Source organism: Temnothorax curvispinosus, unplaced genomic scaffold (genome assembly GCF_003070985.1).
Source record: "Temnothorax curvispinosus isolate PA1 unplaced genomic scaffold, ASM307098v1 QBEX01004695.1, whole genome shotgun sequence".
NCBI lineage: Eukaryota > Metazoa > Arthropoda > Insecta > Hymenoptera > Formicidae > Temnothorax > Temnothorax curvispinosus.
In genome coordinates, this window is record NW_020214475.1 from 75,786 (window position 1) to 95,069 (window position 19,284).

Sequence of the window (19,284 nt, forward strand, 5' to 3'; positions counted from 1 at the left end):
ACCATAGCGCATGCGCATATGGCTTCTGCATTCTGCTCAAGGCTCCTGCAATTTTATGTGCTTCCACCTTAAGGGTGCGTTCAGAAAGTCACCCAACTTACCAAACTCATCAAAACCCCCGTTCAGGGGTACGTTCCAAAACTCTACTCTGAGTAGCAGGGTTAACCCTACGCCGTTCCAAAACGCGAAGTAAGTAACTATATGGGCGGAGCCTATTCGTTCCAAAAGTGAGAGTAAAGTAACCCCGGAGTTAACTCTATGAACCCTGCTTCCGAGGTGGGTTAGGAGAGTAAACTCTACTAAATTTGAATATAAACGCGGGATCTTAGAACATATAAGCGCAATTGTCTCTATACACCGCGAAAACGTTGGCCGTTGCTGTGATAAGTAAGAGAGTATAATATTAAAATTAGATAAAGTATTTTATATTAGAATTAGAAATGATACTTTATTACCCGGGTCTGAAAGAGCGTTTTGTAGGGACGTACCCAACCCTGTACATTTATATATACATATAAAATAATATTATTTCCCGGCCTGGCCATTAAGCGACCTCACAAGATAAAGTATTTTATATATCACACATAATAAATGAGCATATTAATTTCTTTTTTAATGGTTTTTTAGTCTGTTTTAGAATTGAAAGTTACTTTAAAAAAAAGTAAAATTTATTAGGTTAGGTTAAGGTTAACTTTCAATCCTAAAACATTGTTGAAGTATCAGTATCATACATATATACAAATAATATTATAAATTTATATTATTGTTTACAAAGTATAAAATAGACAAAATGGATCTCACAGAACAGCAGTACACTTTTATAAAAATTTAATACTGTAAGTGATTTTTTGACTAGTAATTAATCACTTAAAAACACTATTAAAAGCACTGTTAATAGTGCTTAATCAAAAAAAATGATTAATCACTAGCCAAAAAATCACTTACAGTATTAAATTTCTATAAGGGCATAATAATCAAAGGTGTAATATACAACATTACGACAACACCCGAGATGCATAAAAGAATACGAAATGGTAAGTTAAGTAGTAGAGTATTTCATTAAACTAATTTCATTAAACAGCTCGTTGAGCTCGTTGAGCTTCCATTTTATTCGTTGCTAATACTACTTTTTCAACGTTCCAAATCGTTCAACCAGAGTAACTTACTCTGGGCTTACTCTCTCCCCACTACCTTGGGTTCTTTAGAGTTGACGGAGTAGAGTTTTGGAACGTACCCCAGAAAGTCTCGGACAAACCTCGGGTGACTTAGCGGAAGCCTTGCGATTGGACAGTCGAACGAAGGTGGGGAAATGTAGGCGGGCGACAAATTGACGAAAGAGCCCGACATTACACGGAAAGTGACGAAACTCTTAAAATGCTTCAATTTTGTCGGTAGTGGGGGTCACCCAGCTCCTCGATGATTTTCGATGGATGAGCTGGGTGACCCCCACTCTTCCATCAAACTAAAACCCGCGGATTTTAAATTGAAAAGACATACAATGGCCATTAGAAGAACTTCCATTAAATAATTAAATAATCGAAAAAGTAGGGTAGTGTTAATAATATAGAATTTTTTAACATATCTGCAGAGTCAGAATTATCTCCCTGTAATACTTGAATGAGAAGGACAATGAAATTAAACATTGTCTTGAAATAAATTGAAACGTAAACTTCTAGTATAGAAATTCCATGATTAATGCAGACATAAAAAATTGTGTGTAAAAAAAGTAACAAAAATAAATTTTGTTTCCTAAAAGTTATATGTTGAATAAATAATAAAAAAGTGTAATTAATAGAAAAAATAAACTATAAATTAAATTAAATTAATTGTCGGTAATTCTATAAAATGTTAAAATTGTATATCATATGACGGTAAGAATCCTGAGAAGAGCGATCAAGTCGCTAGGTTTAGGTAATAATCATCCGAGGGACCTAGCATCGAAAGCGTCAGTCAACTCCACGGCAGTCCACGGTGGTCCACGGTCAACGGTCAACTCTCAAGTCAAAAGAGTCGCGCTTGTCGTGCACGTGTTCGGACGTGTTTGTCCTGAATAAATTTTTGAAGATTGCTGATGCAATCACAATTTCCACTCAGACTTCGCTACGCGATCAGTGATTCAAGCTTTGTTAAACAAACAGTGGCAAATCTGGCCGTATTGTCCGCTGAAAAGCGGCAGGAGCCAATAAAAAGTAAGAAGAAGAAGAAGAAGAACTCAAGTCAAAGGATTCACGTCAAGGCTCGAGCCTCGAGGAAGGTTTTGAAAGACAATGGATTCTTGCTGGCGATTTTGATTCACAGTCCCGTTCTCAATGAATTCAGATTAACGTAAGTAATTGCTCAATATAACAAGTACACATTCTCATCCCGATATTTCGTTATTCATACTCATGTTTATACTTTTTCTGCTCGATTTCGGAGCTACTCTCGCAACTGAATATTAATCATTATTTTCTAATTTTCCAATTGTTTTTATTAATGTCCTTTTAAATGCATTAATGCAGCACGCAATTATTTCTGGGTGAAATGCCACTTCTACTTCCTATTCTCGTAATTTATCCAAGAGCGGTAGTAGTATATCAGGATTTTCTTCCACGGTATGCAGTCTTCTTTGGAAAACTGGCATATAAGGGGTATTCAAATAAGTTAAAGTTTAACGGTTTGACAGGTTATGTCGGGTTAAAGTCGAGTAAAAAGTTAATTAATTAACTTTGGGCGCGCTACTCTTTTAGGTTATGTAAAATACATAAGTAACTCATTAACCTATCACATTAGTCTTTGGGTTAAAAGTTTAAAAATTAATTTTTTACCCTACTATAACCTGTCAAACCGTTAAACTCTAACTTATTTGAATATCCCTAAAGAGATTGCCAATAATCTTGGAGTAAATTAATATTTAATTCCTTATATGCAGATGTCCCTGTGCGAGGTATTAGAACCACTTGATTACGAGGAATTCTTGGGACAGCATCAGTCAGTGCTGGACCGTGATCCTTTAAAACCAATACCAGATTTTCCACCGGGAGACGTCAAATTGAGAGTCGTAAAGAGGAAGATTCGAACAGAGGAGCCAGTAGTACCGCACGAATCAATGTAAGAAAATAGTCGAAACGCTATTAATTACAATACAGTTATTTAAAACTTGTCATCCATTCTTTATTTTGATCATTTGGCTTTCAGTGATACCGTGTCGCCTTATGTGAAAAGATGTTGAAAGTTTTACTTCAGACTGGGTCGTAATACATCGTAAATACAAAGGTAGAATCTCACTTATCGCCAGAGACAGATTGATTCAGGATACACTTAGACAAGATTTCGAGGTACCTAGTGCTGGAGATAAAATTAATTTATTTGTGATAAGCAGGAAGTAAAAGCGATTTATCTTAATTAGGTAGATCAAGAAGATGCAAATGGTTGTGTATCACTGAACGAGGAGGATGATTTGTCCAATTCCGGAGATACTCCGAGAAGATCTTGGGCAACTCTGGATTTGCGGTATTCGCAACATGACTCTCTTCTGCCGAGTTTGTTAGATCGTGTTTGCCTCGAAACGATCGATCAGATGAACGAGCAGAAAAGATTGGAGGATCGACAGGTATAGGATTATAAAGCGGCAAGTTTGTTTATTTTGTTTTTATTAAATATTCTTAATATTTGTTATTCAATATTTTATTAAATATTGAATATTTATTAAATATTTGTTATTAAATATTTTATTAAATATTGTTCCGGATTCGGCGTTGCTGATACATTCTATTCCGCAATATTTAGACGAGTCCGTAAGTCAACAACAGCGTGTAAAAAAAAGTAATTGCTACTCTGAAATGATGTATACAAAATAGGCCAAGACATGCCCATTTTATGAAGAATTAGATGAAATTTTAGGCAAAAAGCCATGCGTCAAGCCCGTTGCACTGGCCTCCAACAGGCGTCCCGTTCTGGATAAAATGTGCACGGATGTAGACTGTAAAGAAGAACCTGAGAAAAAGAAGAAGAAAAGTAAATCCGACGTTCTCGATGAAATTAGAGAGTGGAGGGTGGAGTCGATGGAATATCGAAGAACCACTGATGCCGAGAAGCAGAAACAGCGCGAGGAGCAACTTGAAATTGCACGGAAGAGTATCGAGTCTATGGATGCTCGCATGGGTCAGTTAATTGATGTCTTGAAGAAAAATTAAAGGTATCCCAGATAGCACAACGCAACTAATTATACAATTTAAATAGTTCATTTACAGTATTAGCTGAGATTATTCACTATAAATTTTTTCACTATAAATTCTTTTGAATATATAAGTTGTAGATTCTTTTTAAACGTCGTATAAATAATATAAATAATGGCTACTCTTTTACAGTTATTCCTTCGGCTCTGGACGCATAGTATATAACAAGTTCAAGTCCGTGGTATCGTACGTGATTGATGATCTACCATTGTTCGATAAGAATGCGGTGGTTACTGTACCGAAGTTGTCGGTGTATGATTCACTTGACGAGGAAGTAATATAGAGCTATCTGGAATTCTCGCTCGCTTCGATGAAGGAAGGCGCCTGCAGTGAGCAGTCCAGCCGTATGACGGCCATGGACAACGCCACCAAGAACGCCGGAGAGATGATCGACAAACTCACTCTCACGTTCAACCGCACTCAACGTATAACGTTGTAACTTTATAACGTTTGTATTATATATTAAGTACCAAAATTGAATTTCTATCAGTTCGGATATCAGAAGCATGTAACAACATGATCTTTTAATCTAGTTATAAAAGATTACAGATTCATCAATTTAGGAAGGTGTGGTATCTCTTTCTTTTCTTACTTTTTAATATAAAATAGTTGTTGTAGGTCAGACACAATCTTGTGATCGCGTAATAAAAGGAAGAGAGAAAGGAAGGAGATTCTATAATTGCAATGTGTGTTTGCAGTACCGTAAGAATTTTAAAGATAATTTAAAGTGTATAAAATGACGTGGCCTTTAGAGTACTAAATAAGACGATTACTTTTTATCGCAGTTTAACTACAACCTTGTTTATGTACTTCTAGCTTGTATATAGAACGATATTGCGTGAATGATGGATGCATTTTGTAATCAAATGCAGAAATATTTCGGTTTCTGCCATGTTGCATGACGTACGTAATAATACAATTTTGCAAAAACGATTTTCGAAGTTAGAGTTTCTTGTTGCTAGTTTGTAGTCTTAACACGTGTAATAATGATTATCGACTCGAGCGGTATTTTTGAGTTGCACCGGACATTTTGTAAAGGAGAAGTTTTTAAAAACCATGAAAGCAACGCACATACAATTTTAATTTCGTAAATGCACAATCCGAATTTATTAACGCTTACGAATGATTTATTAATGTTCAGCTCGAAAGTTTTGCTAATTAGCGTTCTCATTATTATGTAACAAACTGACAAAGAGAAATAAAATCTATATTTTTACATAAGCAATGCTGAGAATGTAAGGGATACATAATCTATCCCTTATCTGTAGACAAGAATGCATGTCTGAGAAGCTTACGTAACTGTGGGCTCGCACTTTTGTAAGGTAAACTTAATTATAGGCGCAGCGTATTTATGAATTGTTTCAAGTGTATACTAAGAAGTATAGAATTTTTAATGATTTTATGTTTAAGGGAAAAAACATTTAGAGTACTCTTCATTTCAAATACTTAAACTCTGCCCTATCGATTTATATGTTAAGGGGCAGATTAGGCGACTATTAAGGGCTACTAAAAATATATATGTATATATTTCACAAATATATACATATATTGGTAAAGCAATATACTCTTTTTGCTCGTTCATATTATGTAACAATAGAACTTAATTCACTCCCCCTTTTTTTCTTTTTTTTACCACCGTCATTCACATTAGTTGCAATAACTCATGTATGGTGTTTGCAATTTTTTCATTTATACTCTAAATTAATTGTTGCGACAGCAACGTTGTTTCGATGCTATATTGCTGTTGCTAATGCACTAGTTATACCAAAAAATTCATCGTAGCACAGCAGAACGATATAAATTAAAATTATTCAATTTGTACAGCGAATAAAGGGATTTTATTGTCGACGAGTATATCGGTATACTCTAAAACTATATGTATAAAGAAATGCATAATAAAGGAATTTATACTATTTGTAACATTTGTACCATTTATTACTTGAATTTTCAATTTTATTTGGAAACAAAATTTGATATATTAGAAACATAATTATACTATTTAGGTGGTCAATGTAATGTCATTTAATATAAAATATAATAAACTTTTCTTGGCGCAATTAGCCTTTAAGAAGGCAAAAATAGTATCTATAATTAATTATAATGTAGTTTTTGTATAAAATTATGTATACAATTTTTTGTATAAAATACTAGGCCTGTTCATTTTCGATGCACTTTTGAACTAATGCAATAAGTTAGAACGAAACAAATATATTTTGGGGTCTACAATGCGAGTCGTAAGTCGTAAGTTATAAGAAACTGACTAATCGCAGTCGATTATTCTCCTCAAATTCGACTTAATTGGTCAATTTCTTACGACTTATGACTTACGACTCGCATTATAGACCCCGTATAACCTATTGCACTAGTTCAGAAATGCAGCGAAAATGAACAGACCTACTATGAGAATCACAGTGTAAATTACTATTTATTATTATTCTAGCATATTTTTTTTCACTGATGTATATAAATATTCGATGCAAATATCAATAGAAATAATTTCAAATTTAAATTACGCGCTCAGTTCTCTGGGCGTGTCAAATAAGACACGCTCATCCCCCACCACTTCGGGTGAGTTTGGTGTACCCCGGGTGACTTTCTGAACGCACCCTAAGAGAATAAAACATTTTTTCAATTTTAGAGTATCGGAATTACAGTTCAAGTGACTTTTCAACAGAATAACGCCACAATGAACCTTACGTTACTATTATCGCAATTTTATGTAATCTGTTGGGACAAATGAGAGATGATGTAATTAGAGGAAGGATGTAAATTTAGGAAACGTTTTATTGATTTAGAAACAGAAGCAAAATTACAAAAAGTTTTATTCATATAATGTGTATTATTCTTTACAATTTCCATAATTTTTTATAACCTGTGTTATATGTAACAGTATAACGACGCTTGTATTAAATTATTATCTTGTTATAATCTGATAGTGGAAAGAAATAAAGGTGAAGCAGTCCTCGTGACGAGTTTCGTTCTGTTCTGCGCAGCCTAGGCATGGTGGGGGATTCGCACGTGGTTCCGCCATCTTTTTTCGCTAACACGTGGTTACGTGTAGCATATGAGTCATGAGTCATGAGTCAGTCACGGTGGAACTTTCCACCATGGTGCGATCTCAGCTGATCCCGGATCCGTGTCGAGTCACCGGAGTCACGCGTCTGGACGATGTCTGATGTGCGCAGATAACTGGTAATTACCAAGGTCGGTAAATACTGTCGCCGCGCCGTGTTTACGCCGGCGCCGCGTCTACCGACCTTGGTAATTACTGGAGTCGGTTGGCGAATTGGACCGTGTTCAGACGCGTTTTGTCCGGAAGAAATTTTTTTTTGTAAAGTATCGCAACTGTCACCATCTGCATTGTTTAACAATCAGTATATACCTTGTACCGGCGCCTTTCGAGGCCTCCAACCTTTGTAATTTACGCCGCTGGCGACTTATACGACGAGTGGAGCCCCGGCCTTATTTAGACGGCCAAATTATAAGAATTAAGAAGAAGACTGGTAATTACCGGACCGTTATCCGGGTTATCACCCGATAATACGTACAAAGTCCCGATGGCGAAAACACGGGTATATATCCGTCTCCGCCGTTCCGACCCCCGTGATACATGTCGTCGCTTTTGTAGGTGATGTCCGCGATAAACGTGAAGGCGCTCACAAATCAGAATGTCTGGAAATTCTTGAAGTCGTTCGACACCGTGCTGACGGACTGCGACGGTGAATGAGGGATTGCGGGACGAAGCGCGGTCGGTACGACGTTTGATCCTTCCGGTCTCTCTTTCAGGCGTGCTATGGATGTACAAGACGCCCCTGCCGCATTCGGCGGACGTCGTGAATCTGTTCCACAGGCTCGGCAAGCGGGTTTTCTACGTGACGAACAACAGCACGAAGACCCGGGATGACCTCGTGGAGAAGTTCCGGGCCCTGCAGTTTGAGGCGACCAAGGATGATATTTTGTGTACCGCTCACCTGTCAGCGAGTTATCTACAAAGCTTGGGCTTTCGCAAGAAGGTTTACGTTATTGGTTCCAAAGGTAAAGCCCCTGGTCTACGAGTCAATGGAATTATGAAATGTACATTATGCAATTGTCTCTGTTCTGATATCAATTTTTATCTGCAGCGATCGGGAAGGAATTGGAGGAGGCTGGTATCTCGTATTGCGGAATAGGGCCGGACCCAATTAATCAGAATATGTATTCCGTTTTCAAGAAGGACCCTGAGGTAGCCGCGGTTATAGTCGGTTTCGATGAACACTTCAATTATCCTAAAATGGTCAAAGCGGCTACGTATCTGAATGACGCCAATGTACATTTCATTGGAACCAACACGGATCAGAGGGATCCAGCTTCAAATGATGTCGTGATACCTGGTAGGTATTTAAATACTTTATGTGACTGCTATTAACAACGCGCTGTCAATTAAAAATCTGTGACTTGCAGCTACAGGATGCCTGGTTAAATGTATAGAAAATTGCTCAGAGAGAAAGGCGATGATTGTGGGTAAACCGGATAAATATATGGCTAAAATGTTGATGGAACAATCCAACGTTGATCCCCAGCGTACTTTAATGATCGGAGACCGGGGCAACACCGATATACTCTTTGGAAATCGCTGCGGTTTTACGACTCTGCTAGTCCTGACGGGAGTGACCGCTTTGTCGGACGTCGAAAGATGGAAGCAGTCCGACCGACCGGAAGAACGGAATTTCGTACCGAATTACTACATAGACGCGCTTGGCGACTTATTACCGTACTTAAAAAAACTAGAAACTGAAATGTCACAAATTCGCAAGATTTAGCCGTGAAGAAGGAAAGTATGAGCGCCATAACACTTTAATAAAGATAATGCGACTTTTTAGAACAAATCCGTACATATATGGAATACTAGCTTGATACACCCTTGCTTCGCTACGGTATGCAAAGGATTCCTATAATTCACCTCCGAATTTAGATTTGCTCCTTTAGGGGTTGATTAGGGCAAAATTTTGAATTATGTTTTTAACCATTTGTATGGGTAATTTTTGTAAACAAAACCAAGTCGATATCTCATCGGGCCCAACAGATATTGAGAAAGTCGTGAAAGCACATTTTACCCCTTTTCACCCCTTAGGGGTCAAATTTCTAAAAATCCCTTTTTAGCGAGTGTTAACGTCATGGAAGGAATATACTCCTCGAATTTCATGGTTCTTGGTTTAGGGGTTTGGACTGTACGTTGAGTCAGTCGGAACATTTGATTATATATATATAAATAGATATATTTCATAGACACACACATGTACATATACATATATATATATATTTGTATGAATAGAATTTATTTAACAGATAGAATCTTTTCGACAAATTTTAACTATTTATATTAATTATGTAAATCAATAAATTCTCCCTTGTGTGTATAAATTTTGAGAAATATTAAACGAAAGATCATGCGGCCCATCTTGATTTATTTTTTCCTCGGAGATAAAGTGCGATTGTTGGAGGGAAATAAAAATGAAGGGGAAATGCTTGGATGGTCCGGGTTTAGACGGAGGTATGTACAAAGCGAGAAAGTAAATTTTCCACTTCAAATCTTCCAACCCCACGTTTAATCTATTCGTAATTAAAATCGAGATCACGGATTGCGATACAACCCATTAAATCGATATATCGCATGGCGTAGGCAGGCAGGGGTCCGACTGTTTTTTTTACGAAGTAACACGTGACACTAGTGACAGTGCGATCTCAGCTGATCCGTGCCGAGTCACGCGTCTGATGCGCGCGGATACTGGTAAATTTGGTAATTGCCGGACCGTTATCTGGGTTATCACCCGATAATACGTACAAGGTTCCCGATGGCGATAACACGGATATATGTCCAGTTCCGTCGTTCCGATCCCCGTGATACATGTCGTCGCTTTTGTAGGTGATAATGTCCGCGATAAACGTGAAGGCGCTCGCACGTCAGAACGTCTGGAAATTCTTGAAGTCGTTCGACACCGTGCTGACGGACTGCGACGGTGAGTGAGGGATTGCGGTCGGCTAAGGCGCGGTCGGTACGACGTTTGATTCTTCAGGTCTCTCTTTCAGGCGTGCTATGGATGCACATGACGCCCCTGCCGCATTCGGCGGACGTCGTGAACCTGTTCCGCAGGCTCGGCAAGCGGGTTTTCTACGTGACGAACAACAGCACGAAGACCCGGGACGACCTCGTGGGGAAGTGCCAGGCCCTGCAGTTTGAGGTGACCAAGGACGATATCCTGTGCACCGCTCACTTGTCAGCGTCTTATCTACAAAGCTTGGGCTTTCGCAAGAAGGTCTACGTTATTGGTTCCGAAGGTGAAGCCCTGGTCCACGAGTCAATGGAATTATGAAATTTTCTCTGTTCTGATATCAATTTTTATCTGCAGCGATCGCCAAGGAATTGGAGCAGGCTGGTATCTCGTATTGCGGAATAGGGCCGGACCCAGTTAAGCAGAATGTCCCATATTCCGTTTTCGAGAAGGACCCTGAGGTGGCCGCGGTTATAGTCGGTTTCGATGAACACTTCAGTTATCCTAAAATGGTCAAAGCGGCTACGTATCTGAATGACGCCAATGTACATTTCATTGGGACTAACACGGACGAGAGGTTTCCAGTTTCAAATGATGTCGTGATACCTGGTAGGTGTTTTAAATAAATTATGTGACTGCTGTTACAACACGCTGTCAATTGAAAATCTGTGACTTTTCCGATGCAGGTACGGGAAGCCTGGTTAGATGTATAGAAAGTTGCTCAGAGAGAAAGGCGGTGATTATGGGTAAACCGGATGAATATATGGCTAAAATGTTGATGGAACGATCTAACGTTGACCCCCAGCGTACTTTGATGATCGGAGACCGGTGTAACACCGATATACTCTTTGGAACTCGCTGCGGTTTTACGACTCTGCTAGTCCTGACGGGAGTGACCGCTTTGTCGGACGTCGAAAGATGGAAGCAGTCCGAGCGACAGGAAGAACGGGATCTCGTGCCGAATTACTACATAGACGCGCTTGGCGATTTATTACCGTACTTAAAAGAACTAGAAACTGAAATGTCATAAATTCGCAAGATTTAGCCCGTGACGAAGGAAAGTATGAGCGCCATAACATTTTAATAAAGATAATGCGACTTTTTAGAACAAATCCGTACGTATATGGAATGTATCTCATGCACGCATACATGTACATATATATATTTGTGTGAATAGAATTACCTAACAGAATCTTTTCAACAAATTTTAACTATTTATATTAATTATGTGAACCAATGAATTCTCTCTTGTGTGTATAAATTTTAAGAAATATTAAACGAAAGATCTTGCAGCCCATCTTGATTTATTTTTTCCTCGGAGATAAAGTGCGATTGTTGGAGGGAAATAAAAATGCAGGGAAAATGCTTGGATGTTCCGAGTTTAGACGGAGGTACAAAGCGAGAAAGTAAATTTTCCATTTTAAATCTTCCAACCCCATGTTTATTTTGGCAATGCCTTTTATATGAAAAAGTACACCTTTTTTGAAAGGGATGATGCACATTTTGGATGAGAAAGGAGTACTGCGAGAGAGAGAGAGAGCGAGAGAGAGAGAGAAAGGAAGATAAATTGGCAGAGGATGAAAGGATGTGTGCAAAAAGATTGTGTGATAATACAATATATATTATTCAAATATATATATATATATGATAATGGTAAACTTAATGGTAGAGAGAGAGATGCGAATTCGTAATCCTTACCTAGAGCTTGTCGTAAACTCATAACAGTGAAATATATTTATAACGCGTTATATCATATAATATAAAAGAAGCGTGGTACGTATGTATGTGTGTGTGTGTATCCGTTGTGTATGTATATGTGTGTCTTTCATCTCGTCTCGTGTACATCTGTATATATTATTTTATTACTTTCTAAGTTTTATCGGAGGGTCTTGCCCCTAATCTCTGCGGAGAGGAGAATCAGAGGTGTGTGCATGCCTATATTTTACATAGACACATCCAAATATCGATTTCGTAGAGCACGAGTCGTAAAATCTTTTAACAGCTAAATCGTTAACGGTTTTCGATGCGTAAGTATTGTAGCGAGACAGCGTAACATTCATTACCACCATATGTAACGTTCGCAATGGGGGTGCACATTATACAAAGGAACCCGTACGTTTTTCTCAGATTGATTTACGGAGACCGTCGAAGCCGCCCTCGCGGACTATGTTCCCCTACGTCGGTCGGATCGTTTAAAAGTTCGATATGAAGTTTCAGCGTAAATCACAGTTCACTCATGATACACGTCGGAAAGATATAACGCATTCAAGGTACGCCTTCAATTTCACAACGAAATGCATTGCGGCACGTCGATCGAGGGGATCGGCTGTAACAATAAATAATTTCTCTTATACTCTTTTTGAAACATATATCACAAATCTTTCGCGGACTAGAAAAACACGCGATAATAACACTAGTAAACATAATCTTTGTTATATGTAATATTTTGTCTCTTTCCTGCGTATTTTCTTACGCTGCATTCAAAAATGTTATCAGAATCTTTTGTAACGACAGAAAGAGAGAAAGAGAGAGAGAGAGAGAGAAAGAGAGAGTTCTAATTTTTCGAAATATGTAAAACAGAGATACGCTTGAAGAAAGCATACGATCGCTTTTTTTTTATTGCCATGCTACACTATCCTCTCGGAGGCAAAATTTGCATTAGTTTACACATGTCCGTGGGGATCCCGTATCCCATGGACGATTAAACATTGATACACGGCCTTAAAAAGTATATATGTATTTCGATATGTGCGATCACTTAAGTAGAATCGCCGCCGGTGTATTGCAATCGAAGAGCTTACCTTTTAAGCTGTCGTGAATGCGCGTTAAAAACAAATTATGCATCATATATAGCTTTGCTACGCATAATCTTCACCTTTTTAAGGATATGTATACTTGAGCCTTCGAAAGTAAGCTCTTCGATTTCGTGAATCGTCGTCGCTTCCCTCGTTCTCTATGAATTATTACGTAATTAATGATTAGTCTTGTAATTGGCACAAGTTTTCTCGTGTATTTGTAGGTAATCGAAAACGGTTTTAACAAGAGGGAATCTAATATCTTGCGGTGTCGATCGGTTTACATGTATAACGGGGAGAAGAAAGCGGATATGATAAGAAGAACGACGTGTGAGGGATTCCACATAAACGATTCCGCGGTCGTTCCAACACCCTTTGGAAAAACTGACGAATGTTACCATCGCTACATTTACATTATAATGCTGTATTATAACGAGACAAGATTATAATAACGAGCAGTCCTAACGAGAGGGTGAGAAAGACAATAAATCGATAAACTTCTCACTTACAGATATAATACAAATCAACGAATTTAAATCTAATCGTTCTTATAGCACTCGCTCGCTAGATCTCTCTGGTACAGAAAAAAATGTTCTCATTTCATAATGATAAGTTACGCCGCAAGCATTCTGAAATGTTTTTATAAGTGGAATATTAATTAAGACTGACAACACACACACACACACACACACACACACACACACACACTTGCACGCATGCACGCACGCATACGCACGACACATGCACACTCGAATGAAACCACATACACACACAAACACACACGGTAGTCGTTCGATAGATATCTCTAACGGGAATTGCAAAAATTAATAATATACTGTAATTTCGTCAATAAACGACTTACGACCGTACAGAGTGATTCAAACATGTGTCACCGAATTTGAGAAACATTTTATTTTTTTTTTAAATAAAATAGCATGGATGAATTATCGGTCAAGAAGCATAAAAGATCTTTCAATTTTCAACTTGTAATTAAAAATGAAGAAATTGGTACATTAGACACTTCTGTTTTTTTATAAATATATTCTTAAAATTTGTACAATTCTGCGAAATCTTTTCGTCGCTTTCAGGACAACTTTTGATTGTCTAATATTTTAAGAAGACATAATAATATTTCCTGTGCTTAGATCACAGAGCATAAAATATAAAAACATTTATTAAGTATAGATATGATATCGTCAGTCTGCTAAATTACACTTAATAATATACATATTTGCCGATGTTTAGTAAGTCAAAATATTTTATTTTTCTTCCACGTACAATACGCAGTCGAGCAACGTAGATTTGAATTACTCTGTATTTTTTCATAAACTCTAAATAAGGATCTGTTCATTCAGCTGGAATGTCGCTGTGTGACGCTACTACACGATTGTCAACGAGACAAAAAAGTCGAACATTATTACCTTATGTTTCGCGAAATGGACGAAATGGAGAGGATGCACGTCATGCGCTCGAATATATAGCAGTAGAAGAATATGTTATGTGATATGTGTGTATGTGTGCGTATGAATGCATGCTTTATACATACAGGATATCCTCAAAAAATGTACGGGGCTTGCTTACTTTCGAGGACGACTTGACTAAATTTGGAATCGAATTTTTCTTCATAAAATCAGAAAATAAACCTATAAATCAGTGAATTTCAATCAAAAAGTTAAATTTGCAAAAATGCGAATTAACTTTAGAATGGATCATATTGAAATTCTAATTATTATTTCAGACAGACGTTTTATGTATCTGAATTTGATGATTTATTTTATAATAAATAAATTTATAATTAATCAGAGCTGTGAAAAATTATGATGTTGCAAAAATTTACAGCAAAACGATCAACTTCAACCTGATAAAAAGAAATTGCGGCTGATGGAAAGACTACGATTTTTGCGATATCCTGTATGAATGTACAGTATATACACGCGTGGCTTTGGCAAGCCACACGTTTAGAGATTAACAAATAAATACAGATATATGTACACGCGCCGGACTATATGTATGTGTGCCCAAGCCGACGCGCTATAAACTTCGACCCGCGTTTGTATCTCATATTTAACATTCTGTATGCAGTCATCTAAATTCTTAATCTCATATAACATTTTACACGCAATTTTTTATTAAGAGAAATAAAAACCACCCGCGACAGTCGCGTTTAGCGCTAAATGCGAGATATAAACGCGAGCCCTAACAGATCAATATCGTCTTATAAAACAACTAAATGAAAACATTTGTACTTTAGCAGTATAGAGCAGTCATTTTTTGTCGTAGTTACCCTTAATATCGTTTTATCTTCGTTTATATTATATTTTATACATGTATAGTAATATATATTATTATGTATTCTTTTAAGAATAATTCCCGCCTCCCTTGGCACGCCAGTCGCTACCATTATTCTTGTCGTCGCCATCGTCTTCAACTTCGTTAATAATGTATATGTGTATGTACATGTATATATGTGTATTCAGAGTGTCGCGCATTTTCTCTTTACTACGAATGCTAGATGTTAAACTTCGAGGAACACCTCAAGACAAAATAAAAAAATTAAAAATTAACAAGATTTAGGTAGTCATTCAGTTTCAATTTAATCGAAGTATTCTTTGCGAGATTTGCAAATAGATAACAATATTTCATTTCTCATATAATTTTCAAGTGGACTTTCCTTCAACGAAATATTAATTTGAGGATTAATAATTAACCAGACAGAATTTCATCAGATCTAAGGTCACGAGAAAGCGCGCGATGACTGGGATACATTGTATATGTATGTACGTACAGTGGCGAGCATGTAAATAGGAACAAACATTTATTACAATTCGGCCCATCGTTTCTTCGCATAAAGAGATTAGATTTATTTATGTAATATTTTTTATTTCACGGAGTGCAATAATGCGAAGATTAATACACCTTGATATGTATTCTCTTTTAAACCATATAGTGATAATAATTTTAACGAAAGTGGGATTTTTGAAAATGTTCACTGAAAAATATAAAGTATCTTAAATTCAGGAGAGCATGGTATTCAGTATTCACTATTTATACGTTGACCACTGTTCACATATGTCCAAGCCGCTTGATAAAGTATAACATTCGGTAAATATATTTTGAGTATTTGAATCGAGCAATCAGTTTTTTTTTTCAAATTTATCTTTATAAATTAAAGAATCTGCAAATATAAACGAGTCTTATAGGGATAAGGTCCCTTCGCAATTTGTCAACTTCTTTCGTCAAGCGCCTTTGGATATTTACACGACAGACGCAAATTCGCACAAAAATGCTCGACATAATAAAATCTCCTTTTTCTTTAATTGATTTAAAATCAATCTTTTTTCTTAACACAAATGTCAGAGTACTCGAAAATATAAAACTTTTTATAAAACGACCTGAGAGTTTCGTGACTAATAGACAATAACGTTTTATTTTTAAATTGATTCAATTAAACAGAATGTTATTTTGAAAAATATTTAATATTGATGACATCTATTCGCAAGTCGAAAACAGAACAAAATTCAACTAGAATCGGTGACGAATTAAATCAAGACGAAATTGGCTCCATGGAATTTGTTGACAGAACTTTGTTTGTACGAATTTGTGGCCGTCTTGTATATTTATGGATGTATATGTCGTTGCTTTTTATGCGTGTCGAAGAGAACGGGTATGCATAATGCGCGCATGTAACCGAGAGTCTATATTAAACCGAAGAGCGATTATTATGTATGTAGTCTTAGCAACTGCGGGCGGAATACATAGAAGTATTTCGAAAAACCGTTTGGACCGTCCTTATCATACTAGCGTTTGCCTTTCCTCGACTTAAATAGCGCCGCTGACGATATATAACGTCAATATAGATAATCACTAATAAGTACATTCAATATAGCAATAATAATAATAATATCTTTATCCATAATAATAATTATAATCGTAATAATAGTTATAATGATGGTAGCAGTAATGATAATAAACGTATCGATGATAATGATAATAGCAGTGGGAGGAGCACAGCGATAATAATCGGATTTTATAACCGCAATAATATTAATCGTAACGATATTGATTATACCAACGATTTGTATAAGTATATATACAGACACTATAGCACCATGACCGAAATCTCGAATCTCGAAATCTAAAAGAGACGAAGCAAAAGATGAAATTAGGAAAGTCCATGGGATGGCGAAAGGGGAGCGGATTAAAGGGGGGGAAGAGAGGACTAAAGGAATGGGTGAACATTGCGTCTCGATCGAAACACGAGAGGAAAATTGGCGATGTGGGAAAAAGAGAGAGAAGGACCGTCCTTTCAAGCCGGTTTAGTATGTTCAAAAGAATAGGAGAAAATGAAGAGAGGCTCTTCGACATAAAATGATAATAAGGGAAGGTCCGATAAGAACCAGGCTGCTAGCGGAAAGTATGTCTACGTTGATGATTGTTTCTACAATGATCTCGATTCGCTCTGAATCCCGTTCGGTAAACTCAGTCTCGTATACGTTGGAACGCATCAACGTCTGCGATCCGGCTCTTATTCGGACCTTTCCGCATTATACCGGAGTTTCAGAATACACCAACTCGATTATCGTTCCGTTTCTTACGTGTGTGTTTCTTTTCTTTATTACCGTACCGGCCAATCGTCGCGTTTACGCTATACGAGAAGTCGAAGAACGAAGGACCGCCGGCGAGCAGAGCGAAAGATCTGGGCGAAGTCAGGGCGAAAGGACCTGGGAACACATTCCCTAAAAGTGGAACATCATCGATTCGCGCGCGGATAACCGGCAAGAACACGAAGGAACACTATCGGCGCTACGCAAGGACGACGAAAGACGATTGACCGGCGTCGTCGCTAAGAGACAGAGACAGATAGAGAATTATCTTGTTTTTATCATATAATAATACGATATTACGCTATATTATTACTATGATGTATTTGGCCGTTTAATTATATACTCCAGCAACGCTCGCCAGAACACCTCTTCAATTCACGATTGCTACCTCGGCGAATAATTTTCGTGGGACTAGAAATTTTGAAGAGCACGACCGTGACGTAACCGGAGAAAAATGTCGATCTCAGACGAGAATATAATATTTATCCGTTTATCGTTTCTTTATTCATGTTTCTCATTTTTAATTTGCACCAAGACAGTGACATAACACAAAATTAATGTTTTAAGGAATCCCCAACTTTCTTTCTTTTTTCTTTAGCTTTTCGAATCTTGGAATTCCTTGAAATTGTAAAATTATGCCGTTGCACGCTCCTTCAATTTTAACAAGCCAAGGGACGTCGATGTCGCTGTCGATTCTCGCCATTGGATTTCATCCGGAGATATCCTTTCTCGAAATTTTATCCGAAAACCCTGAAACTCCAATCGACATTTTTCTCGTATCGCAATGATCGGATAGAAAGCGGAAACAATATAACGATCAATAAGCGCCAAGTCACGCACGCTCGACTTATATTGAATCACGAGAGACCTTCCACTGTCGATTACAATGATTAGAATATAAAAGCGAGAGAACACTACCACGTGATCGTGATCGTTGCGTTGTAATCACCGATATGTCCTACCTTGCGATTCGCTCGACATTAACGCGTTAATTAACAGCTACTTCTTTTTTTTCTGCAATATAGCTTCAATATAATGTTCCTTTGTAATATACATATATATATTTCTCCTATATATATATATATTTGTATATATATATTTATATTATATTAAACGGTGATATCCTCTTTGTCCAATATATTAAGTATGATATGTTTATTCACAACTTGATGTGAGCGCTTAGAAAGAGTGTGAAAGAGCGAGAAAAAGGGATAGAGTGATAAAAGATTGGAAATTCTTCCTTCCTTCCTCTAATATCGCAAGGACTGCATCTTCGATTCCTCTTTCAAATTTGAGTGATAGCGATAATAACCCGGGTTACGTCGTTACTTTAAGCACGCCCGGCGCATAGGTAAAACAGTGATATCTATATCAATAAACTTCTTTTTGCTCTCTTATTACACGGATGAGTATTTCGATGCACTCGCGCATCGCACATGTCGCACACAGACGCACTACACGCACACACAACAAACGTGCACAAGTACGTGCACACACGCTCTGCGATTATATATATATATATGTATATTATATATATTGTTATGCATTATACGCTAGTCATTGTCAGAAAGTTTATTAGTGTTTAAAGTTTGAAGAGCCGGTCGCGCTCGCCGCAGGATCGTTCCGCGCGGAATCGCGA

At 37.4% G+C, this 19,284-nt stretch overlaps 3 protein-coding genes across 13 annotated transcripts; all 3 read left to right on the forward strand.

The window, feature by feature from the left end:
* The first annotated feature begins 1,969 nt into the window (after positions 1-1,969).
* Positions 1,970-6,133, forward strand: LOC112453802. 6 transcript variants are annotated; one of them, XR_003040654.1, is made up of 7 exons: positions 1,971-2,325; positions 2,912-3,090; positions 3,178-3,317; positions 3,389-3,592; positions 3,769-3,804; positions 3,871-4,177; positions 4,350-6,133. XR_003040654.1 is itself a non-coding variant. In XM_025014762.1 (4 exons), the coding sequence occupies exons 1-3, from the start codon at positions 2,072-2,074 to the stop codon at positions 2,931-2,933; spliced, it is 369 nt and encodes a 122-aa protein (XP_024870530.1). In that variant the 5' UTR covers positions 1,970-2,071; the 3' UTR covers positions 2,934-3,090; positions 3,178-3,198. The 6 variants fall into 6 exon arrangements, 1 of the variants encoding a protein (XP_024870530.1); XR_003040656.1 differs by having other exon boundaries at positions 3,883-4,177; XR_003040653.1 differs by having other exon boundaries at positions 3,769-4,177.
* A 1,163-nt stretch (positions 6,134-7,296) lies between these two features.
* LOC112453791 (glycerol-3-phosphate phosphatase-like) lies at positions 7,297-9,433 on the forward strand. Of its 3 annotated transcripts, none has more exons than XM_025014739.1 (5): positions 7,297-7,421; positions 7,846-7,936; positions 8,004-8,252; positions 8,339-8,587; positions 8,658-9,433. In XM_025014739.1, exons 2-5 carry the CDS (start codon positions 7,849-7,851, stop codon positions 9,014-9,016), a joined length of 945 nt encoding a protein of 314 aa, XP_024870507.1. In that variant the 5' UTR covers positions 7,297-7,421; positions 7,846-7,848; the 3' UTR covers positions 9,017-9,433. The 3 variants fall into 3 exon arrangements, with proteins under 3 accessions (XP_024870507.1, XP_024870505.1, XP_024870506.1); XM_025014737.1 differs by having other exon boundaries at positions 7,298-7,789; XM_025014738.1 differs by having other exon boundaries at positions 7,298-7,720.
* A 197-nt stretch (positions 9,434-9,630) lies between these two features.
* Positions 9,631-11,543, forward strand: LOC112453792 (glycerol-3-phosphate phosphatase-like). 4 transcript variants are annotated; one of them, XM_025014743.1, is made up of 5 exons: positions 9,631-9,747; positions 10,120-10,213; positions 10,284-10,532; positions 10,604-10,855; positions 10,933-11,543. In XM_025014743.1, exons 2-5 carry the CDS (start codon positions 10,126-10,128, stop codon positions 11,274-11,276), a joined length of 933 nt encoding a protein of 310 aa, XP_024870511.1. In that variant the 5' UTR covers positions 9,631-9,747; positions 10,120-10,125; the 3' UTR covers positions 11,277-11,543. The 4 variants fall into 4 exon arrangements, with proteins under 4 accessions (XP_024870511.1, XP_024870508.1, XP_024870509.1 ...); XM_025014740.1 differs by lacking the exon at positions 9,631-9,747 and adding an exon at positions 9,785-9,984; XM_025014741.1 differs by lacking the exon at positions 9,631-9,747 and adding an exon at positions 9,913-9,993.
* The last annotated feature ends 7,741 nt before the right edge of the window (positions 11,544-19,284 follow it).